Genomic DNA, 24,444 nt, shown 5'->3' with positions numbered 1-24,444 from the left:
ACATCAAGATCACTACAAGCAAAGAAAGGTCCCACTTCAGCAGTCATCTTTAAGAACCTCTGTGGCAGAAACGATTTCACTGCAGACAGACAGTAAAAAAGAAAACCCACGGTCTAAAACTTTTGAGGAAAAAAAAGATAATGGTGCCCCCAAACCTTCAATAACCCTCATGGTCATCTATTAGTCACTGAGACTTCATTTCACTACTGACACCTGCTTCACAGCAGCAAAATGCTGTTGATGCTTTCAGTTTGTCCCACGTGAGTGGAATCAGAACCAGACCCTGTCTGTATCTGAGGATCTTAAAGCAGGCTTTAGTGACACTAGTAACTTATCGCTCTAAGAAAGATGCACTATCCCTTATTACTGATGTTACTTTGAACTACACAGTATATCAAGATATATACAACAGTTTATCCTCTCACTGAGCAAAAACAATTGGATACCTATTTCCTACACATTTTAATATGGTTTTAACATCAAGTAACCACAAACAAGAAAGTGGAATAACCCTTTAATCATACAGGATAGGAGGGGAACAATTAAGTAAAACAGGATGGGATTTTATTATTATCTTGTATTCTGAGATTTGTCCTGAACTCCACCTACTGTTCACAGAGGAATGATAATGCATCTTTAAAAACATATCTCTTTTTACATTTTGTACAGACAACAGAACTCAGATTCTTTTATTTAAGGAATCAAAAAAAATTATTAGCCTAAAACAAAAAGAAGATTGTAGTATTTTTAATGCTTTATTATATCCAAGTCTTGAACAGAAAAAAGATGTAAACATGATAAATAAATAAGAAATAAATGTATATTGTTCCCCCCACCTCTTAAAATGTTTGACTTGGCCTTCCTAATGAAAATGAACTTGTGTCATGATAATAAGATTTCTTACATTTCAGAAGTCTGTTTTAGAATGGAAAAAAAAGCAACAACAAAAAGGAAAAAAAAAAAAGGCAACAACCAAACACCAGGAATGTGATTTGGGAGGATGTTAAATTAATGGCGGGCAGATCTGCTGGAGCAGGCACAAGACGGCTGCCTGCCAATAAATAATAAGAGACCAGGGAGAAGGGAGGTGTCCTAGGTTTGTTTTCATTTTGTTTTTTTCTTTTCATTTAGGATGAAGGCCAGGTGGATCCTACATACAGTAAGCAGCAAAATTAAAGGTTCAGATGAACTAAATAGATCATTTAAATAATAATTATAAAAACACAACAGAGAGTTACTGTCCCCAGCATGTTGGTCCCAAATCCCATCACAACCACAAGTGGATTGAGACTCACCCAGTCTCCACATCTATAAGAAAGGAATATATGAAGGCAATGCCACAACTGGGAAAGGAGGAGGAGGAATGAGGGCAAAACTGGAATGGTAAACATCACCTAGAAGCTGAATGTTTCCTTCAATGCAGCTGCTACTACTCCTCCCAGTTTGGCATTGATTAATTTAGGATGTTAGGAGAGGCTTTGTTGGGCCAGTCACCAAGGGGCTGTCCCAATACCAGCTGAAATTCCCTGGGCCTTTCTCTACTGACTTCAACAACTCTGTCAGCACTAGTTACAACAGCTCCCACATCCCCACTATATGCAGAACATGAGACACTACATTAGGAATCAGCAGGAAAGGGACTCATGGAAAATAACATTTTAGGCATGGGAAGGACAATCAGTTCCCAAAGAGCACACCAGAAAACATGAAAAAAAGAATGTAGGGCCAGACCAAAACAGGAGTGAAATTGTACCTGCCTGCCAGAAACTAAAGAAATTAAGGCTGATCCACAAAATACAAAAGGCTGGAGACCAGCAATCCCAACACAGACATTCTTTGAGAGATTTGAGGGAGAAAACGGACGGGCACAAGTATCTGGGGCTTTTTCCAAACATTAGAAAATAATCCTCTTTCTTTTTTTGAGCAGTTTCACCTGGCTCCCATCAGTATCACAGGTCAGGAAAGGGGAGCATCTAGTCCTGTCTCTGAGCAGGTCAATGACCAGGCAGGAGGCAGTGGACAAGGACTATCTGCAGCTCCTTTTGGCAATGATTCAGTGACCAGAAGCAAAGGTAGGTTTTTGTTGTTCCACCAGTTAGATCTGAGGAGATGCCTGACTTCCTGAAACACCTTCAAGGGGTGGATGTTCCTGACCTCACAGGACAGCAATCCTGGTCATCTAGCTCAAAAGTAGCTGCAACATTTTAGGATTCACCCACCACTTGTCAGTGTTGTGTTCTCCTCAAAAATGTGTGAAAATGACATGCAGAGACCTTTTATTAACAGTTTTAGATTCTCAGTCTAGAGTGGCCCAAACAGAGAAGCTGCAGTTCCACCTAAAGTGGCATCATCTACATAAAACCCTAGGAAAAGTGGATCCTCTGTGCTAACTATGGGAAATTTAAAATCGACTTTATTAGAAAGGAAATTCTGATGTACGTGTAAGGACAATACAACTCCTTTACTAATTTTACTTACTGTGTAAGCTCCATTTGAAAACTCTAGCACCAATATCAAAATGGAAGTGTTTAAGCAATATAGAAAAAGCCTGAATCCAATCAGCTTTATGAAGCAAAAAGATCACTCACATATTTCTGGCAGGTTTGGTAAATACCTGGGTTAAAAATAATAGTTATAATAAAAAAGGCAAGTCCACCTTTAGAGCCAGAACAGAGTCTCTTTGAAATGATTCAAGCAATGGGCAGTGGCCAGAGTTGGAGGGAAGCCAGCCCTGCTGAGTAAAGTTCCAGTTCCACAAGATTGAACCCTATTAATTCCCAGTGGAGTTGGTGGGGACTGCAGCAGTTTTGCATCTCATACAACTAGCCCTATAATTGTGTTGCATTTCTCCAGGTCCAGCCTGAACAAGAAATGCCCCGGTTCAGTTGACCAAAAAAAAAAAAAAAAAATTTTATATATATATATATGTGTGTGTGTGTGTGTGTGTGTGTGTGTATAAGAAAAAGAATCTCACACCAAAATAAATAGCTGCCACCACAGGAGAATAGGCAGGACCAAAGAGCTTCTCCTAAGCGGTTTAGCTGGCAAGCTGGGCAATCCTAGTGTGCACAGGGTCATGGTTTGCCAGTGCCTTGACATCAATAGGAATTGAGCTTGGTTCCAATAGATTACACACATTACTGTTTTCAGTAGTGATCATGAGCACTGGAGAGTTTGTGACCTCTGTGAGCACTCAGTAGTAGCAGTCAAGCCCACAGGCTAGAGAAGGACCAAAGACCAGGGAAAGAGCCCTTTGGTTTGATTCTGTCTTCAGGCCAATCAACCACAACAACACAAGATCAATTGTAATGCAAAGAAAAACCAGAGGCCAAAGACCAAGGTGCAAATAATGCTAATCAATTTTCCTCAGCTGTCAACTTGTCATTTGCCAGAGCTTGTCAGAAGCTCTGTTTTAGTTCAAACAGGTCAAAACTTTATCCATGCCATTCCTGCCTGGTCAGGAGCTGGTACCTTGTGGCCTGTGCTGTGCTAGTGGATGCTTTGTTTCCCAACAATCCAAAAATCAGCAAGGGTACAGCCAGCTAATTTGACCATATCAGCTGCTGCCAGTCTCCATCCTAGATTTATAGGCATGCGGTGCCACGTCCTTTTTTTCAACATGTTCTGCAAATATGGCCAAGGGGAGGGGAAGATTTACTAACAGGAAGAGATCAGCCTCTGAGTCAGGAGCCCTGATGGGAAGGAAGATGTAATACTCCCTAGACAGCAGGCATCCCAGGAAAAGTAAACAACAAGCAGCAGACTTGATATCCAGCACACTAGGGTAAAACCCTGCCAGTGACTGGCAAGTGCCAGCCCAGCAGCTTTTCTGATGCTACCTTGGCCCTGTGATGCTAACTTGTTTTTTTGAGGAGCCCAAGGGGATAAATATATCCACATTTTTTAAAAGAAAGGCTTCCACATGAGTCTTCTGCTGTCTCTGTGCTTCAGGCTAGAGACTACAAGCTCTGCCCTTGCTGCTGAGCTCTTGGGCTCCCTCTTGGTCCCCCTATCTCCTGGTCCTCCCAGCTGTCATCCTCCTGTCTGGGAAACCCTACGTGTTTCCCACAGCTATTCACAAGAGGAAAGATCCTAATAAGACTTTAGAGTTCAGAGCAACTGAGTGAAATGTAATGGGATCGACAACATTGGAAATGATAAGCGAAGAGAGAGAGCGAGCACGCAAGAGAGAAGTTGTAAGATCAACTAACCAGAATGATTTAAGCACAGAGCACAACCGATCAGGTTTGTTTCCACAAAGGAAAGGGACAGCTAGCAACTGTCTGCAGCTCGCCTTCAGTCCTGGCCAGGAGTGCTCCCCAAGTCCACAAAGAGGTTTCCAAGGCAGTCCCTACAGAGGGGACATCACCCTCTCCAAACAACCCTGGCGTGTCAGTCCCACCCTTGCCGTTTCCTGCCTCCAGGGAGCTGGCGTTGGTCCTCACTCTCCTTCCTGGAGCTGTAGCACTTCCCCATCCTTGTTCTTGCTGCCCTTGTGCTTGAACGATCCTGTGCCTGTCTCTAATCCCATGGAGGGGGCTCCCCCCATGGTGCTGTGGGGGATGTAACACACTGGCAAAATGGGGGGCCGCAGGGGGATTACAACGCCAGCAAGGTGGGAGAGTTCAAGGAATCTGAGGACTGGTCCCCGCTGCTGCTGCTCCTCCGGTGAGCTTTGGAGCAGGACTCAGAAGGGGAGAGAGGAGACTCCTGATCCAACACGTTAGGGTAGGTGAACACCAAGTTGGAAGAGCCAGGAGTGATGGCTGGTGTTGAGGTCACCACAATGGGAGTGTTGAGTGCCTCTTCCCCATAAAAACCTCCAGCAATGCTGATGGGCTTAATGACAGACCTCTGGGCTTTGTCAAGGACCAAAGAGGAAGATGGGATCTCTTCCTCCACAGGCTCCTGCTTCACCACCACCGCTCCGCTTGCTCCAGTCCGAATGCTCTGGAGGCTGCTCGATGGTGGGCTCCGACGCTCCTCGGGGCTGATCTTGCACACAGGGCTGTGAGCCACCAGCATAAACTCCAGCTTCTCCTTCTCCTTCTGGAGCTCAGCAATCTCCTTTTGCAGCACCGACTTCTCCTCCTCCAGTACTTCAGTTTCCTGCAGATGAAAGAGGAATAAATAAATAAATTAACAAAAGCTCTGGAACTACTCCTCACCTGGACCAGGGCCACTAAGTCCAGATCCCATCTGGCACAGGAAGATACACCCCAGACTCTTTGTGAGCCAAGCAGACACCAGGTCATTGCCAGTCAAGCATCTTGTGTTTCACATGTCTGTTTGTAGACTATTCCCAAACATCACCAATCTAAGGGTTATAAATAATCTCGTGAATTTGCCTTAATTTTCTGATGGCTAGTTTTTGCCACTCTGTCTTGGCCTGTGACTTCAGTCTTCTCCCTTGCTCCCTGCCTAACAGACACCTTAGCAGAGGACCCAGATCTCCTCCCATTCTTTTTTTATGTTAGGCTAGTAATATTCTTTTCATTTTGACAGAGGTGGTGTACAGCAGTCTCTAAACTGTTTCCATTTTATTTCTGTAGCGCATATTCGTCTAACTCTTGCCCAAAGGACTAACACTGGATCACCCCTTGACACATCCTACAATTAAGACATTTACCTCTCCCATGGTCGCATCATGCAGATGGATCATAATCAGTCTGGGAGCAGCTCTTCATATGTGAGGAGCTCGTAACTTCACAAAACTCACACTCAGCCCTTCAGGATCTGACTTCCCACTCTGCACACTCCTCTCACTTCTACCACGTTAGTCATGACATTTCTATAGGATGTCCTGCCTCCCCTACACTGAGAACACCTCCTAGTCTAAGGCAGCAGCACATTTCACGGGTGTGCTTTCACTGCTGCTGTGCTTGTTAAGATCATCATTGGATGAAACCAGGCTGGTTCTTGACCAGGAGCCCTGGAGCCTTCCCTTCAGCTTATTTCACACAACCCAAAGAATTTTTAAACATCTTTTTTAAATTTTCTTGTCTTCTCTTCAACCAATACCTTCCCACCCCTTGGTTCTTATGCTCAGCTCTACCTTCTCCAGCTTTACTAATTATTACTTGCAAAGCATCAGGGCACACGTCTCTGCGGTGCTTCCTTTTGGAAGGAAGTCAGTTACTACCCAACCTCCAAAGGACTAAGCCTAAAGGGTATAGCTTTGTACACAGAACATCTGCCTTGTTTTCTACAGCTTTCAGGTGATCCTACCTCTCTTCAGTGCTTTTGTCCTTAAAGCCTGCCTTTGAGGCACACAGTGTCTTTATTTCCACTTATGAAAGGGGACCAGAGTCAGGAAGACTTGTGCTGGTTGAGAGGTAAGAAGGGAAGAGAGCTCCTAGGACATTTTGGGCACCCAGCAAAGAGAATTTTAGGGTCCTAAACTCCATGCCCAAGTCTCCTTCATCAGCTACTGTTGATGTAGGAGCAGTACCCTTGGGCAGCCTTGGATGAGGAAGGCAGAGTGTGTTTGGAGCACCTTCCTCAGAGATGCCGGTGGAGGAAAAGCAATGTCCTTGGAGCAGGCTGGAGGGGTGGGTGGCAGGAAGGAGAAACGCATGCAGGGCACGTACCGCCTGGAGTTTCTCTGTCAGCTCTCGGCGCCTGTTACGACACTTGGCAGCTGCCAGCTTGTTCCTCTCTCTGCGGATCCTTCGCTTCTCCTCTTCCTCGGGCGACAGCTGTGGGCAAGTGCCAAGAAAATCCAATCAGATCTGAGCAAGGCATTCCTTCCACTTTGTGAGGATTGAACCGCAATGCAAAGGAAAAAAGCCTGATCCAGCAGGATGCTGAGCACTCCCCCTTGTCACTGATGTCAGCAGAAGATGAAAGCACCCAGTATCTCTGCCTCTACCAGGTCTTAGCAGAGGGTGAGGAGAAGGAGCAGGGCACAGGGAGAAGATTGTGTAAGAGGACAGTGAATCTGCACCAAGGCCAAACAGATAAAAGATGCTCTGATTGTTTCACAACTTGGGTGGTACGTTAAGCAAAACCAGAGCACGATGTTGTAAGTGCCTCTTTCTTGAAAGAAAATATCTGCTGCTTCCCACACAAAAATAGTTGTTCGCTTGAAGGTCGGGATGGTGTACAGGGGGAGACAGGGAAATCAGCAGGGCTCCCATGAAGTCTGTGAAGCAACAATGATTTATACCACCCAAAAATCTGACCTCAGATTTTTGAGCACTCAGCGAGATAACACACTGCTTCTTGCATCAGCAGGCAAGGCTCCAGTGATATCAGGGCTTCCTGAGGCCAGCTGACATCCTCACTGATGTAAATCAGGAGCAATTCCATAGAAACCCATCCAGCTACACTCTTGCGAAACCAGAGGAAGTGAGCAGGAGCTCACAAGACCTGGTCAAAGCCATGCCTAACTGTTAGAGTTTGAGGCAAGGTTTCACAAACCCCAGCAGCAGAAGATAGTTTGTGCCATGGTCAAAGCCAGGGAGCCAGAACAGCAGGGGACAGAGCAGGTGAGCCACTCTGCTGTGACACCCAGTGTGCAGGATCCATGCATACAGGGCAGTGAGGGGATCCAGAGGGATCCATGCAGACAGAGCAGTGAGGGAATCCAGAGGGATCCATGCAGACAGCCTAGTGAGGGGATCCAGAGGGATCCATGCAGACAGGGCAGTGAGGGGATCCACAGGGAGCCATGCAGGCAGAGCAGCACGGGGATCCAGGGCACGTGCTCAGCCCTGCACTTCAGCCTTGTGCCCTACACTTCAGCCTCACCCAGCCCATGGGTGCTGCAGGGACTCTGGCCTAGTGACTGTAAACGAAAGCAAAACCCTGACACCTGGCAAAGCACATGTCAGATCTCACAGAGTGCTAGCAGAGAATGGAAAGCTTCATAGAGGCTTCAGTTTTAATATCTTCATGGACTGTCAATGTCACAAATGAGACATTCACAGTTTTACTATCTTTTCTTTTTATTGTTAGTTTTACTTCAGCCTCAGCAGAGTTTGTTTTGGCTTGCTCTATCTCCCTAATTTTGATGTTTGCAGTTTCAGTAAGTTTACTTCAGCCTCTGGGCATTCAGCTCGCTCATTTCTGCTTTTTTCAGGATCTGATCTGTGCCTGTGATTTCACCTGCATGTAACATGAGCCCCTGGATGCTCACTGAGCAACACAAGCAATTCTAGGACTGTAGGACAGAATTTAGGCCCAAAAGCTTTTTCCATCAGCAGCTCACAATGTCCATCCTAGTTGGGAGGGTAAATCCATTCTGCTGGGCAACATATTTCCTCCAGTAAGGAGCCCCTGCAGGCACTGCTATCCCTGCTACAGCTCTGCCCACTCACTTCCACCCCATGAGTGCAGGGTAAAAATGTATTTGCACACAAATATCTACAGTATGGCAAAGCACTGAGCATGCACACAGAAGCTTTGCTGACTTGAGGCCCCTGTTTTCAAGAGCCCTTTAATGCTTTGGAAGCACAGATCTCATTGAAATATGTCTGGAGTAAAATTTCAGTACCAAGGGCCTTCAGTAATTTAAAAATTATCTGTTTCAGAGGCTCTGCTCTCCAAAAATCGCACAAGCAGGGCAGGAGCCCCCAATCTGGATGTTCTTAACATTGTACCAGGTCTAAAAAAGAATATTCCATCAGTGGTTGCTGGATTTGTTTGAAAGTGGTTGGATTTGGCACTCTTTGTACCCCTGCTCCATGCGTTACCCGTAGCTTGTCCAAGCCCAATACGTGCATTCACTGTCAGGAATGTTCATCAAAACAGGCTCTTTTTATAAAGTGTTACACAATGTTTTCCAAAAAGGCACTCCGATGTGGTGTTCAAAGCACCAGCCCTGGAAACCTGAGCCAAAGGGCCACAGCGAAGCGCCCGGGTACTGCCTTAGCACGTGTCTAATCAAAAGGACTTGGCTTTCAATGACCCACAGTGAACGGCTTGCAAACAAGCCACAGGCCAGGAATTGCTTGGCAGGCATCCTTCAGCAAATAACTCTGAACAACAAATAAAGCAGAGAATATGGTGATCTCTTCACGGCCAATTTGTGAACACAGAGGCAGCATTTGTCAAACAAATTAGTTGTTGCTAATTATTCCTCCAGTTCTGTGAGACTTTCTTTGCCTTTGGACACCAGCCCTGCATGCAGGGAACAGGGAAGTAGCTCCAGCTGGTGGAAAAGGCTGGCACGTACCCGAACCACCACAGCTACTCCATCCTTCCTCCCAAAAATGGGTTCTCACTGCAGCCATACCAGCTCCCCACGCAGAGGTACTGCTAAACTCTGACTTTAACCTCTTGGGTCTAAACCAGACAGCAACTCCACATTAAATAATCATCTGTGAATCAAAACAGATGATGTAGAAGTAAAAGTAGGGCTGGTGAGTCTTATTAGAAACAGACCTCACACAACAGCTCGTGTCTGGAGGGTGTGCCGTGTGTCTCACTGCACTGCTCTGCAGCGACCCACACAAATGCTGCTTGGGAACAACTTGGGGAGATAGAGTTTAGTCAGATCTTTTTTTTTTTTTAATTTTTTTTAAGAGAAATCAGCCTAGCACTGTGAATAGCTGTTCACCAGGCAGCCCTGGAGAAGGGTGATTCTTACTAAGAGAAGAACAACAGTGCTGATTTCCAGAAGATGTGATGCCTGCACCTAGTCCACCAGATCCAGGGTCCCAGCTTGATAATCCCATTAGGAGATTAAGCACAGGGCAGCAGTGGTACAAGCTGCCTCATGCCAGTTATGAAAATACCTCTGGGTTTAGAGCAGAAAAATCTCTTATGGGATCCCCACCAAACTACTGCAAAAAGACCAAGCAGTTACAGGTTTGTAGTGGGAAGGTAGATTTAGACCCCAGTCATCCATAAGGCTCTTCACACTAGAGTTGAGGTGCTCTAGGGCAGCTGTTCCTCCCTGCATGATGCTGGCTGGTACTGGGGGTATCACACAAATGGAGAGTGGAGCAGTGCTAGCAGCTACAGAGCCGACAAAAAACATTAGCTGATGTAATTCGGTGTAAGATTTGTAAAGCACCTACATGAAAGCTGCTCTGCTTTCTTGGAGGTTTCCTTCTGCCCAGAGTGGCAGAGACACTCAAACTGAAACCCAGGGCTCAACTTCAGAGTTTCACCTGCTTTTGAAACCAAGCCGCAACGCGGGCCGGCGGTGCGAGGCATTTGATGAAGATTGGGTAGATCTCACCATACCATGGGGAGGCAGCAATGAAAGCCTCCCTCCAGCTTACACCCTGAGAAGCCTCAGCATGTGCACCAGGGATGGACCTCAGTGCTCCTGGCAGGCCCCAGGAGGGGAGGGGGGAAATCTGTGCGTGTGCAGTTACCTGCTCGTCTCTCCGCCGCCGCCCCACGGTGGTGCCGATGGTTTTGATGACGCCGGGACGCTGCAGAGCCGTGTGCCCGGCCACTGAGGACAGCGGGGGCAGAGCGTGGCTGTAGGGGTGCGAGCGGGAGTAAGGGCTGGACATGGAGGTGATGACCGTGGGCTGCACCATCCACTGCAGGTCTTGGCTGGTCGTGATGGCGTTGATCGTAGGGATGAAGGCACTGCCCGATCCTGGCATATCTACTCGGAATTTCTAGGAGGAAAGGCAGAGGAGAAGGGGGAAAGAGAGCACAGGAGAAACTGTCAATGAGAGCAGAACATAAGTAGTTATTACAAAACCAGCTAGGCCCTCAGGAGCGGCACCAGTGAGGATCAAAGCAGCACCTGAAGCTAAAACACCAGTAGCTGGTGCCTCTGCAGCATCTTAAGCTGCCCCTGTCTGCCACGGCCCCCTGAGGAAGGCACAGGGCTCAGGCACTTCCCCTCCCCTCTGCCAACCCCTTTCCTCTTCCCCTACACTCCTCCCCAGCACTACCCTAACCCAGTCTCCCCTCCCAGCACCATCCCCACTGCTGCCACCTCCTGCCAGAGCCCACCACACCTTCCGGCATGGAGCAAAAGGGGAATTAAAGGAGTTTCTAGAGAAACACTTCTCTTTGAACCCGAAGAAAAGGAAGAGAAACTTCAGTTCTAAAATGCCGTTACCAAGCAGAGCAAAGCCTCCTTTCACCAAAGGATTGCCCTGAAATTTGGGCTTGGTCATGTAGGGTTTTTGGTATGGCAAGAACAGCAGCCTGCTTCTCCTTCAGTAGCTCTGTGCTCATCAAGAAACCCAGCCCAGGGATGGTTACGTGCGAGGATATGTATTTTAATAGCAGCCTATAAAGTAGGTCTTAGGAGTCAGATCGGACAAGTTCCCTGCAGCTCTCTGCACTGTCTAGACAAAACAAGGCAGCAGTAAAACCAAGGCAGCAGGTAATGATCGCCTCCAAAATACATGTACACCTTCTTTCAGACAGAGGTAAATCCATCTGGATAATATGCTGGCACTAAATTGCAAGGAAAACAATCGCTTGTCCCCGGAGGGGGAAGCAGGAGAGAAAGAATGTTTTTGTCTATGCTGAGCTCCTTCAGGAGGCTTTCAATGGTTAGACTGGAATTAACACACAGACAGGCCTTGCTTCTTCAGCAATCACTGAGCAAGGGACCGGGCTTGTAGGACCCACAGCTATCACCAGAACTGGTTTGTAAGCCTTGAAATGATTCCATGAAAAAAAGCACATTTCTTGGGTCAACAACCCAGCTTCCCAGAGAAGCAAGAGCCCTTGCATCAGCCTGACCTCAGCTCAGGTAAGTCCCAGATAAGGGACACCACTTTAACACAGATTTCCTTTTCAGGGTGTGCCTAATCAAGCACCTTAAGAGCTTTGTTAAACCAAGGCTACTGCAAATAGCATTTCACATGCTGATAGCTACAGCACTTCAGGCCAGCATTAGGGAGCTGCCAACACCTGGAGACCAGGAGATCCAGTCTGAATACTGACAACTGCTGACTTACACCCCTGACCAGCTCAAAATCTAGCAAGAAAGGATGAGAGAAGGAAGGAGTGAGTCAAGTTAAGCAGGCGGGGAAATTACACAGAGAGGATGACACTGGCACCAAGACCTTGGCAAAACCCCCAACAGCACCTCAGAGATTCACTTGGAGCTTGAGTCCAACACAGCCTCAGCTCATCCCACATGTCAGAGTCCATGTCACATCTCCCAGTTAGTTAGAGAGGCTCAGAGCCACAAGCTGTCAACACTGGGTCAGAATTTATGGGTGCAAACGCCCTCCTTTGCTCTGCATGGTGTAGGCTGTGACCACATGGCACAGAAGAGGATGCACTGGTGCCTCCACAACCAGAACACAAGAGGACCCTAACCCCACGGAACAGAGGAAGTGCGAGACCAGCTGAACCACAGGCTCAACTCAAGGGATGTGAGCCCTGCTTCCAGATCCACAAGTGGCTTCTACCATGACCATTACCCATCTGAGCCACCCTCCTTTTCATAGCCAAAAAGCAGGGAAGAAATGTCCTGTCTTCTTTGCAGGGACACTAGAAAGCTGTGACTGCGAAACATCCAGAGAGCTTCTGGTACTTTGCCATACAGACACCACTGGCATTCCAGAGGTAACCTTTGCCTCCAGCACCCAACAGCATGCTAAAAATTCCCAACAGAGCACAAAAATCAGGCTCCAATCGCTCCTGTATTCAACCTAGGACCCTTCTGTAACACCAGTAGAGGTCTCCTGGACAGCAAAGGGGAGCTGCTCAGTTGAGCCACATCCCTCTGCAGCTCCACAATGCTTGCTTTCAGACTTGGGGGGAAGAGACCAGCTCCCCTCTGTGCCATGCCCTGTCTCTGTCATCAGCTTCCCTTCTAATAACTCAAAATTTCTTAGAAATAAAAAAAATCCCCCAAACCTGTATTCTATACTTTCCAAAAGCAGTATTTTTCCTGGATAACTAATTAAGGGACAGACTGCTGTGGCAGACTGAGTCTTCAGACACAGCGTGCTCAGTCTAACACCAGGTTTTACAAGCATTGCTTCCCGACTGATCAGGCTTTCCCCACATACCTCATTTTCCCTGCTAGGACGCTGTACCGGGTCAGCTCTGCCGTGCCAAAATGCTGCTGGTCCCCACATTCTGCCCAGTGGCCACCAGCTCTGACCCCTGGGATGCTGCTGGTTGCAGCGGCAGACCCTGAATTCCCTGTCACCTCCCCTGCACAGCCTCTTTGAGCACCAAACTCCTCACACAGAAGTGCCAGACCTTTCCCTAAACTGCAGCCCCATCTTTGCTCTCCTCATCCCTCCTCCTCTCAGAGAGCTTCAATGCCCCTGCCAACCTGAGAGCACTGCCTGCCCTCTCCCACTTCTCTTTCCAGACCCCTCCTCTCACAGGACACGCACAGCTCTCCTCTCCTGACCCACGAGAGGCTCCTGGAAGCATTCTGTGCCAGCTCTAGTTGCTGCTCTCGACAAGGAACGCAGAGCAGTAGAGATGAGGCGATAGGCAGATTGCAGGGCTCCACACGCAGCACGCGCTCAGCCGCGAACCCACCGCTCTCCTCCTGACCCAAGCCAACGCAGAGGAAGGTATCATTAAAAAACCCCAACAACTCAACAGCAAACAGAAGGACTCCTGTTATTAAGTGTGCCAAGAACTGAGGTCAGTCTCTGCTCTGCCTTAAAAATACGGGGTTGGATGAGAGCCTCCTCAGACCCATAGTCGGGGGAGGCTCCAGCGAGTCCTGCCACAGGCAGGGACAGGCTGCACTAGCAGCTCACAACTTAGCAGCACAGACAGCACGGGGACATTTCAAGCTCTGGCTTTGTGGTTCCTTTCTCCACCTTAAGGTTTCTGCTGTGTCTTTGCTCCACTCTGGACCTTCACTGACATCTGTAACTAAGTGCTGAGCAGCACCAGAAACCAGTCGAGAAATGGGTATAATGGCTGGGGGGAAAAAAATCAAACCCAACAACAAAGCGACTGAGAAAAACCCTAGAGCATCTTCAACATTACTCAGTTATCAAATATAGGGTATGTGATAGATCTTACAATAAATACAAGGCCCTTGATGGCTGTCCTGTGTTGAACATCTCTTCGAAGGAAATCTGGACACAGGGCTATAATATCTCAGGGGAAAGTTGACCACTCTGAAAGAGTACACAAACTCTTCCCATTAAAGTCTATGTTTACCACATGGCAAGTCAGTGATTAGGAAAATAGCATGACAAGAAACTTAAAAGAAAAATGTTCCAGTGCCGTGCTGTATGGGAAAAAATAATTAAAAAGCATCAAAGTTTTGGCTCAGAGACACAGTTTCCATTTAAACATGTGACTGATGCCTCTTTTCTTGCTTTTGGAAGAAAAAAAAAAAAAAAAAAAAAAAAAAAAAAAAAAAAAAAAAAGAAGAACACAATAAAGAAAAAATTTCAGCAATGCATATTTTCTGTAGTGATAAAACTGCAGATCTCCACAGACCAGAATCAGCAGAACAGCCCAACTGCTAGGGTAAAGGCAACGCTTGCATTTGATCCTAATCTACAACATCTGTAAGGATCAAGGGGAAGACAGAGCACAAGGCCTTGAGAAATCTCCCGGATTCTTAAAGAAAACATTTATGTTCTCGCTAAGCCAACGTCCTGCCCAAAGCCCTGTTTCAGATAGTAACCCTAGAAACTGGGCTCTGGTCCCCGCATCGCACGGCACGCACGCGAGCTGCCTGGGGAAGACGTGGAGCCCCAGAAAAGGGGAAAACCCAGTTACTGCTCGGACTGTGACAGCTCAAACGCGAAGCGGTGACGGAGTTTCACGGCCTCCTGCAGCAAGTGCTTGAATCCAGAGCAGCTGTTAAATCACAGGAGGAAAGGGAGAGTGAAAATTTGCAGTTTGCCGGGCGTTTCCAGCTTCTCAGCACCCTTTCCCGCTCCCCCGCCCTGCCCTAGCATTTACTGTAAACCAGGGAATAAGCTTTAGCTGAGCTGGAGTCCCTGGAAGCCGCAGCCCGCAGAGGGCACCAGCGAGATGCGTTTGGAGCAGGCGGGGAGCGGCAGCGAGTCATTTCTGGTAAAACTTCTTTAATGTGAGGAATGTCACGGGCTGGTACGGCTGGCAGAGTTTAAGACTGGACTTTTTTCCTTCTTCTTTTTTTTTTTTTTTTTTTCTCTTTTAACTGTCCTATGACTCCTTGATGCGACGGCTACACTGTGCTTACACTGCCAGCTCGCTCATACAAGCCGCACAAGAAATAATATTGTGAGAAAAAAAGGGGAGGGGGGGAAGCCGAACTCTGAAAAGGCAAAAAAAAGTGAGGCTGGGCCAGCTGATGTAAACAAGTTATGAAATAACCCAGGTTTGTATAACTGGCCCGATTGTGTAATGTCTTCCCCAGAAGTGGTAGATTTAGTCTATCTAGGCATACAAGTCATTCCGAGGTATTTTCTTAGGAAAATGAAAGGAAAAAACCCCAAACCACACGACTGGGCTTTCAGGTCCGTGAATTCACGCCGCTTCCACAGGAAATATTCCCCATTCTCGAAGCGCCGCCCGGCAGCGGAGCTTGAGAGGGGAGCGGGGCCGGGGAGCGCTCCGGCGAGTCCCGGGAAACTCCCGCTCGGGAAAAGCCACGGCCGGAGGGGAGCCAAGGAGCGGCCGGGCTGAGCACCGCCGCACGCTTCGGCCAAGGGGTCCCAGCCTGGCAAAGGCAGAGTGTCAGCGCCTCGGAGAAAAGTTTAGCGGGGGAGAAGCGGGAAGATAGCCGCAGGAAAGACCCAGAGCCCACTTCCAGCCATCCATCCATCCATCCCTCCGTGCTCCACGGCGGCTACGAGTGAATAACTCGGGCGGCACCTCCCCAAGTCCCAGCGAAGCCGCCCCAAGTGCTGCGGGCGAGCCCCGGGCACCACCCGGGCAGGCGCGATGAACGGGGATAGAGAGAAGCTCCCAACGAGAACAAAAGCAGGAAGGAGGAAGAGTTCGGTGCGCCCCTGTATTCACGTTACCGACCTCGCAGAGAAGTGACCCGGAGGAGCCCTTTGAGTGCCCGGGCGCCAGGCGGGATCTCGGCACCGACACCGCCGAGCCCGCTCCACCTGGGGCCGGGCTGGCGGGGACTGCCCGCCGGGAGCTCCCTCCGGCAAGTCCCCGCCCGGGACAGGCCGTGCCGCACTCACACACAGCCCCCGACAGGCGGGGAGCTCCGGGCAGCGCCTCTCCGGACGCGCCGCGGCACCCGCTGCGGGGAGCGAAGGAGCGCGGCCGGCGAGGGGCGGCGGGATGGAGCGGCGGCTGCGGCAGCCCCGGCACCGCCTGCGCCTCTCCGCCGCCGAGGAAGCGCCGCCGCTCCCCGGGCGGGGCGGTGAGCTCCCGTCCCGGAGCGCTCGGAGCGGCCCCGGAGGGAGCGCGGAGAGGGGCAGCGCCCGGCCCTACCTGCTGGGCTGCGCCGCTCGAGTAGGTCTCGGGGTGTCCCGGGGAGCCGCTGCTGCCTCTGGAGGAGGTGTCGAAGTTCCCGGGGTAGTCCTGGTACATGGTCCGAGGTCGGGCCGGGGGAGCCGCGTCCCCGCCTTCCCACACCGACACCCGCCGCTCCCTCGCCGTCTCCCCGCCCCCTTCTCCCTCCCGACCTCTTCGGCTCTTGCCTTTCGCCTCCCAACGCTCGCAACGGATGGGGGAAAAAAAAAAATAAAAACGGCTTTGGAGACGGGGAAAAAAGTGTGTGGGGAGAAAAGGTTAAAAAAAAAAAAAAAAAAAAAAAAAAAGGAAAAAGAAATTAAAACAAGAGAGAACAAAAATAAAAATAATAACAACGATGAAAAAGTGGCTCAGTTGGCAGCCGAGCGCCTGCGGGACGAGATGGGACGGGATGGCAGGACGCGGCGGTGCTGCGGGAGCAGAGCCGTGCGCGCAAGCGGCGCTCGCCGATGTCCTCTCTCCGCGCTGCCCGGCGAAACTCGCCCCGCCGGCGGAGCGGCTCCGGCCCCGGGGGCTGCAGGCGGAGCGGTTCTCCTCCGCCCCCCGACCTCCTCCTCCACCGCCACCACACACCGGCCGCCCCTTTTCGCGGCGCGGGGTGACTCAGCCGGGTCCTGCGCCCCGCGGCTCGGCGGCGCTGCGAGCGGGAGCTCCGCGCACCCGCGGTGACTCAGAGCAATGGCATCGCCGCGGCCGCGCTCGCTTATTATCCGCCCGCCGCCGCACCATGTGCACTCGCACACGTCAAACCCGCGGCGCACCGGCCCCACCTTGGCAGCGCGGAGCCTCCCACCTGCCGCCGCGGCGGGGGAGGCGGGCCGGCCGGGTGGGACGGATCCCTGCTCGGCCGCGCCCGCCGCCCGCCCGGCGCGCTGCTCCCGCCCCTGCCGGGCCCGCGGTGCGGGCGGCTCGGGCGGGGCGGGCGGGCGGCGGGGGCAGCGCGGCGCCCGGTTCCCGGCAGGCCCCGCCTCCCCCCGCCCCGCTTGGTGCCGTCCGCTGTCGCACGTTGCCAAAAATGGTCATTTGCGTCGCACGACGCGAGCGCGGGTTTCCTTGCCGCGGATGACGCGCTGCGAGAGGGATTCCCTGCCCGGCCGCCGCGATTTAAAGGGACAGGCGCTCCGCCGGCCGGGAGCCGCGGGTCCGGCCGCACCGACCGGCCCGCCCCGCCACGCTGTCCCGGGGGAACGTTCTGTCCAGCCCCGCACCAGGGCTCGGTCCGTTTGTCAGCGTCAATAAACCAAGCGTTGGACTACTCGTCTAGTTTTTGTGGCATTGTTAAACTAGTTTTATTTTATTTTTGGTTCTTTGATTTTTATTATTCTGTATTTCTATTGTTTTGTTTATTTTGTGCTTTCCTGGTTATTACTTCTATAGTCTTCATTTCTTTTCATTAACTACATTTTCCTTTTATTTACTAATATTGTGCGTTACTATTTTTTAATTTCTTTTTAATTTAAAAGTATTTTTCCCGTTTACTATTAACTTTAAATTTTTCTTATTATTCAAATTTTATGTATATCCTTACTTTTCTTTTTTTCCCCTTATTTTCATTTTCTTTATAATTTAAATTTTGCATTTATTTTTACTTTTTAAGTGGACTCCTCCATCCCGCTAGGATCTGCAGAGCCCCTCTAGGTCTCCAAAGCAGAGTATGTCACAGGAACATCAGGTGACAGCCCTGGGAACTCGTGGGACAGGGACTGTACCAGCCCGCAGCGGGTGGCTCTGGCATTGCCAGGTCAGTGCCTAGCACAGGCTGGAAGGTGGCAGAAGCAGATAGAGCAGAGCCATGCACAGATCTGCAGCCAGTACAGCAGTGATGCTACTTCACAGATTGTTTAAATGCTGCTCCAAGACATCAGGTGTCTCCTTCCCACCCTCCCTGGAGGATTTGCCCAGCACTGGGCAAGTTCTTTTTGCTGGTAGGGAGGGAGAAGTCATCTGAGTTCAAGCCATAAAATCCCATCTAAGCTGTCTCACAGACAAAGTATTTTCCCACAGGAGCCCATCTGAAAGAAGTGAGTTTCCTCCACTCACACTGTGCTCCTTGGAAGGCAGAAGCAGCACCCATCCCAACCCTGGAGCCTTTGGGGAACTCTGAAATGAAGCACCCCATGGTGGCTATGTCTTCAGAACTCAGTTGTTTTTTAGCACTGACACAGGAATTTGGGACAAAAATTTCTGCCGATGCAGTTTAGTTTTCAGCACCTTCATTATTCAGGCAATTGAAATTCTCCCTCCAAATTAGCTGGCCTATTTCAGGCAGCACCTGACTTTGGGGGTGGAGGGGACAGGGCTGCAAAAATATTCCCGTGTTTCCAACTGGAACTGCATTAGGACTGAGGGTGGGGAGGGGGAGAGGTGCTCCAGCAGGCACAGTGAGGCTGAGATGTGGTTTTCCCCTTGGGTGGCAGGTGATCTGCACATGCTGCTTTCTGCTGGAAAGAGAATCGGTTCAAGATGTGAGAGGAATCAGGCTGCAGTTGTCAGGAGATGAAGAGAGAAAGGGTAAAACAGTCATCAAAATAAATAGACTTCACAAAAGCCGTGGTTGGGTTTTGGCTGGTCACCACCCTTGGCTCTGCCTCCCCCTCAGGTGGAGGATGCTGCTGGCTTCGAGGCTCACCAGATGTTAGGAACCACTGCCATCACCTGAGCTCTCCAAGCCTGGCTCTGGTCCTGTCTCACATCAGGCGGGTAGGCTTGTAGAATCCAGTCTGCTGAGCAGCAAGAAATGAAAAAAGTATCTGGTGTAGGGAAAAAGTGACAGCCAGAAACAGGAAAGCAAGATGGGGGTGCTGGAGCGTTAGTGTTGAGGCATTTTGCAAGAGAAAAAGAGAAGTGTTTTCCATCCCTGCTCCTAGAATTGTTTCTATATTTTTTCTTCAGCAGTTCATTAAACCTAAACTACCTGCCCTCCTCCTGTTTTAGTTCAAGCTCATTGAGTGTTGTTTTCAAACCTTATCCCAACATAATTCTGGCACATCTATCCTGTCCTGCCAAATTTGCATGAGACTAGTCTGGGAATAGCTCACTTGAAATGACATTCAGTGGCTGTTTTAATATTTGGCTACAGCTAATGTGGATGTAATTAGTTGACATTTGTAAATCCACAGGTTAGAAGCCCTGTAAGAAATTCAGGAAGCTGAACACACCTGAGGCCAAGCCCTCAGCTCCTGTAGGGTGATGAACCTCCCTGCCACAGCTGGACCTGCACCACCCTGCCCTCCGAAAGCTCCTGACCCACACCCATCAGATGGGATGCTGAAGCTTTACCCTGTATTTACATTGACTCCACTGCAGCTCCTTCTGCCCTGAGAGCACAAACCCCTTCTGGCTAAGACAGGCTCACACGTACAGAAGGGATTGGTACATCCCATTGGGAAAAAATATTTCATCCTATTGAGTCTCCTCATTCCCGTATCAGTCCTTTGTAATACTTATTGTTTTGGATTGAAGGAACCCAGACTAGCCTGGCTCTCAGTACCCCAGACACATGCATTTTTAATCTTCATCCAGACCAAGCTGTGTTGTGCAATAGGCTCCCTGCTTCCAAAAAAACAAGAGATAACATGTACGTCTGCCTAGTCCATTCTTGCCTGAACCAAAGACAAATTAAGACCAGCCCAGGTTCCAGGGCAGGAGAGGATCATTGTAAGGCAAATGAGACCTTGGCTCCTCATGCTTCTCGATTTCGGCAACAATTAGGAGACTGAAACCTAGAGCTGGGAATGCTTTTCACGGTGTTTTACGGGAGCAGAGGATCAGGGCAGTTTGCAGGGGCAAGCTGGCAGAGCCAGCAGTAAGCACCTCCTTCTCCAGCATCCCCAGCGCCGGGCTGCACCAGCCACACCGTGCCACCTGCCCGAGGGCAAGATCATTGATTTCCAATTTTACAAATGTGCAGCCGCCATTCTCCTCCTCCTTGCTCTTCCTCCAACCCTTAAGACATGTTCTGTGAAGAAGCCTGCAGTCATCACTTCACCTTAGACGTGTATTGCCAGTGTCAGAGAGCTCGGATGTGCTGTGGCTGTTCCTGCAGGGGAAAGGGGAGCTCCTGGACAGAGGGGTGGCTGCAGGAGAGCTGGCACTGAAGCTGCTGCTGGTGGGAGTGGGGAGCTGCAGGACAACCTAGGACTGATCACACACCTCTTCTTCCCATACAATTCCTCATGTCCTCTTTTACCTACCTCCCTGCAAATTGGTGCTTTCTCTGTCATTATCACACAAGTGACTCTTTTGCTTCCTGGGACCTTTTCCTCGAGCTCTCTGGAGAAGCAGTGTACACATATCCAGAGCTCTCCAGCCCTTCCTGACAATTCTACTTTCATCTGATCGTGAAGTCTGCTTTCATATTGTCTCTTTAAGTGCTAAGAGCAAGTGTTTTGATGTTAACTTCTGGGAACGAGCTCTTAAGCTACCACCTCATGCTTAATTACAGTTATTTATTAAATACTCCATCATATCCAAGAGAGAATGGAGGTTTTCTCCTTCAAAGGGCTTCTGGATGTGGTTCCTGAAATACTTTTTGCCAAGCACAGAGCTTCTCCTACCCATGTCCTCTGAGACCATTGTGCTGGGTTTGGAGCCCTCTCCCCTGCTGATAACCCCATGGCATGGGGCCATGGAGCCTCCCTCCAGCAGCACAGCATATCTTCAGGGCAGGGAGGCACTCCCCTCAATTGTTCTCAGGTGATTGCAGCCACACTGCCCCTGTGTTCAAGCAGGCAGCTGGCTCTGCCCCACATTCCCAGCAGGATGAGTGCTGCCATGCTATCCAGTCCAGGATAATGACACCCATACTGCCATTCTTACTGCTGCCGAGTGATGTGATGGGCATCATTTAACTCTTTTCCAGTCCTGGTGCAAATGAGAACCCAGGACAAAGCCAGATGCTGTGATCCTCTTCCCTTTTCTGATGCTGGGTTAGGTGGTGCTGAGGGCCTGGGATACAGGCTGGGAAGCAGCAGGGCAGTCCTGCAGCAGATGGGCACTGGACATCCCTGGCACTGCTTGGTCAGGCTGGCAGCATGGCCATGGTGTGGGAGCAGCAGCCAGAGGTCCTGCTGGCCCCCACAGGGTCAGCTCTGCAGAGATCCCAGACACCAACAAGGCCAAGCACTACAAAGCAGAAATGGCTTCAGCCTTCTTAACATGTTCCCAGACAGAGATCCTACCAACCCACTGGGCAGCAGGTGCAAGACATGGATTGGGAATAAGGGCTTATTAGGGGTGACTATGACACACAGTTTATGGCACTTTGCTGCTGTGGGGAAGCAGAAAACATCTCCAGGAGATCCCTGCCTAGGAATGAACAAGCTCACTCTAGAGTATGGGATGTGAAAGATGGGAACAGAGATCCCACAAGTCTAGCTCTAGACACCTCTTGGCACAAGATGAGCAGTGTTATCTTGGTGCTTGTGTTTGTTTGCCCAGCTCCAAACCTGTTTCAGCAGCATGAGAGTCTGCCTTGCTCTGCTCCTACCTCCTGCAGGGACACCACCTCTGGCCCCAGGAGCCAAAGGGCCCAATGTGGCTCATCCACTCTGCAGCCCAGGGACTTCCCCAAAAGATCCCAGGGAGTGCTACCAGCACAGTCCCAGCAAGAGGTCTTTTAGGGGATAGGAGCCCTGCCCCACGGAGCTTGGACCTGGATCTTCCCCCATTGTCCTGCCTGGTAAGAGACTTGAATATTTTCTTGTTGTATTTTGTGACCAGGGCCTCACAGTCACATTTTCTTGTGTCAGAGGAAAGGACTGAGAAACTACCTTGGGAATAGCAAATCCCACCCCTGCCAGTGCCCCACAGCTCAGCTGAAGGGATGCTGAGGGCTTCTCACCCCAAGTGCCATTTCAGGTGTGAGCAGGACCAGGCACAGCCGTGCTGGTGAGGGCACCGAGCTCTGTGCAGTTGGGATGGTGGGATGGGCTCCGGCCAGTATCCATGCTCTGAGAGCTTCCGAGGTTATTCCCTGACACACGTGGTGCAGGCCAAGCGGATCGCCCAGCGGAGCTTATCAGACAGCGCATTGCTCCTGCCTGAGTGATTCAGCCCCACCGAAGCGCTCCCTGGCAGCACAGCACACAGGGGAAGGAGGAGGAGGAGCGAGGTGTGCAGTGCACACAGATCGCTCTCCTGATAGCGGCAGGCCGATAAGCACACGGGAGTTAATGGCTGAGCTCAGATCTGGTTGAGGCAGTTTGACCTTTCTGCTGGTAAGGCTGCCTTCAGCTGACATGACAGACTTTGACACAAGCACTCGGGGGAATTTGCGGCCGATAAGTGAGACTTACTTTCCCCACCAAGGAATATTGATTAGCGCAGCGCCTGCAGACACGGCTCGAGGCAGTGGTGGGGTTTCAGGGAGGGAGTCTGCTGAATGGCAAAGGTAAAATGATTTGTTGGCTGAACCTGTGAAATGTCCTTTCTGTCTCCTGCCGTAGCGACCTGTTCACTACTGGAAACCTTGGAAGGAGAGAGAGCCTTTCCAGTCTGGGAAGCGGCACTGGAGCTGGCTGGTGTCCCTGCATGGCCTGGCTCGTCTCCATCCCGAGGGTGTCCGTGCAACCCAGTGCCTCCTTCCACCTTCCTGAGCCACTTTGTCCTCTGGCATCCCTGGGAAAGAAACATCCGTTAGGAGATGCTTTCTGGGAATGTGGCCATTTAGAAAATGGACCAAGGATGCTCCTGAGCACCTGGGAGTGGCTTCTTCCTCTCTTGCCACCCAGGAGAGGCTCTGCTCCAGCAATCCGTCTGTAAAGGGTGGCACAGGACTGTGCCCCAGTGTGAGACACCAAACCCAGATGTGTGCAGCCTCACTCCGGGAAGCACTGTGGTGGCATTCCCGTTTGGCTGAGGTCCCCTGCAGGTCACAGGTCTCCGTGAGCCTGGTGATTCCAAGCTGGCTACAACATTATAAGCCACTTTGGAGCATGGAATGGTTGGATTTCAGCTTCTTGCTGCCTCGGACATCTTGCTGGCGGCATCATGAAGCTGAAAGGTTGCTCACACTGCAGAGTGGCTGCCTGGAGTCTGATAATACTGAAGTTCCAGCAGTACTCGCCAGATTCTCTGGGACGTGAGGTGGAGATTGCTATAATGCAGTGTTACCTTAAAGTCCTGGACTAAACACCTCCTGCAGTCAACTCCTGGCTTGCTCAGGAATGCAGAATGGGGCTTTTGAAAGTAGCAGAATGTCAGGAAAATCTACAAATGCCAGAGGTTTATGTCCAAAAAAAGACAGAGGCGTCCTTGAACTTTATTGGAATAGAGGGAGAGGCCACCGGGGCAGACGCCCGCAGGATTTTCTCTCTCGGTGTTTCGGAGGGAGCAGCCTCCTTTTATCCTAAACTCCCGGCCCCATGTTGCCCTTTTCCTTTCCCCACTGGCTGAGGCACCAGGAAGGCACAGGCTTCCCGAACCGCCTAGCACATATTCCCCCCTTGAACCTACCAAAATTCAGTGGTTCAGGCTTGTGCATACCTTTGTTTTATTCAGGACCCCAGCTATCTTGGCTCTGCAACAAACCTGCTGCCCAAAGTTAGCAGAGACATTAAGACCCATCTCAAAGACATTAACACCCACACCTTCACCCATCAAATTATTTGTAAAGACATTAGCACATATCTTTCTTCTCAAGAATGACCCAGAAGTTTGAGTTACATACAATCTGTATCAAAGGCACTCTTGAGTTATTTTAAAGCAATGCATGATATTACGTCAACACCAACACCGAGACCAGGAAAACCTACCAACTATTTTTAATGCTGGGCTAGTTTTTGGAGGATTATAAGGATGCTCCCACCCAGGATGTTATTGAGTCTTTCCACCATGCCCTGCACTTTTCTTTCCTCTGCATTTTTCCGCTTGCTACTGTGTACAGAAAGACAAGGAAAAAGCAGAATTTCCCCATCTGAGGTCTCAGGGCAGGACCAGGAGGTGCTTGCTCTGAACAAGTGCCCACCTACATCCCTCTGGCTAAGATGTGATCCTGGGGCTATGATGGAAATTCAGGAGCTTCTCAGGAGCTGGGACCAGCCGGTGCAGTCCCAGACTGCATGGAAAGGGTGTTTAGAGAGGGATGCGATG

General features: G+C 50.1%; 1 protein-coding gene across 2 annotated transcripts; it reads right to left on the bottom strand.

Annotated features, from left to right (window-relative positions):
• Positions 1 to 498: 498 nt before the first annotated feature.
• FOSL2 (FOS like 2, AP-1 transcription factor subunit) lies at positions 499 to 17,099 on the bottom strand. Of its 2 annotated transcripts, none has more exons than XM_056487615.1 (4): positions 16,312 to 17,099; positions 10,329 to 10,583; positions 6,591 to 6,698; positions 499 to 5,109 (listed from the first exon to the last, which is right to left on the bottom strand). In XM_056487615.1, the coding sequence occupies exons 1-4, from the start codon at positions 16,408 to 16,410 to the stop codon at positions 4,600 to 4,602; spliced, it is 972 nt and encodes a 323-aa protein (XP_056343590.1). In that variant the 5' UTR covers positions 16,411 to 17,099; the 3' UTR covers positions 499 to 4,599. The 2 variants fall into 2 exon arrangements, with proteins under 2 accessions (XP_056343590.1, XP_056343591.1); XM_056487616.1 differs by lacking the exon at positions 16,312 to 17,099 and adding an exon at positions 15,889 to 16,277.
• Positions 17,100 to 24,444: the final 7,345 nt, after the last annotated feature.

The sequence above is a fragment of the Oenanthe melanoleuca genome, chromosome 3, assembly GCF_029582105.1.
Source record: "Oenanthe melanoleuca isolate GR-GAL-2019-014 chromosome 3, OMel1.0, whole genome shotgun sequence".
NCBI classification, from domain to species: Eukaryota; Metazoa; Chordata; class Aves; order Passeriformes; family Muscicapidae; genus Oenanthe; species Oenanthe melanoleuca.
Note: the sequence above shows the minus strand (reverse complement) of the source record. Positions and strands in the feature narration are given on the sequence as shown.

Bases quoted from the DNA above. Each gene is read 5' to 3' on its own strand.
- FOSL2 (XM_056487615.1), bottom strand. From the start codon at position 16,410: ATGTACCAGGACTACCCCGGGAACTTCGACACCTCCTCCAGAGGCAGC. The intron at 10,584-16,311 runs GTAGGGCCGGGC...CTTTCCTCCTAG, and splicing joins CGAGCGGCGCAGCCCAGCAG to AAATTCCGAGTAGATATGCC. The intron at 5,110-6,590 runs GTACGTGCCCTG...TTTCATCTGCAG, and splicing joins TGACAGAGAAACTCCAGGCG to GAAACTGAAGTACTGGAGGA.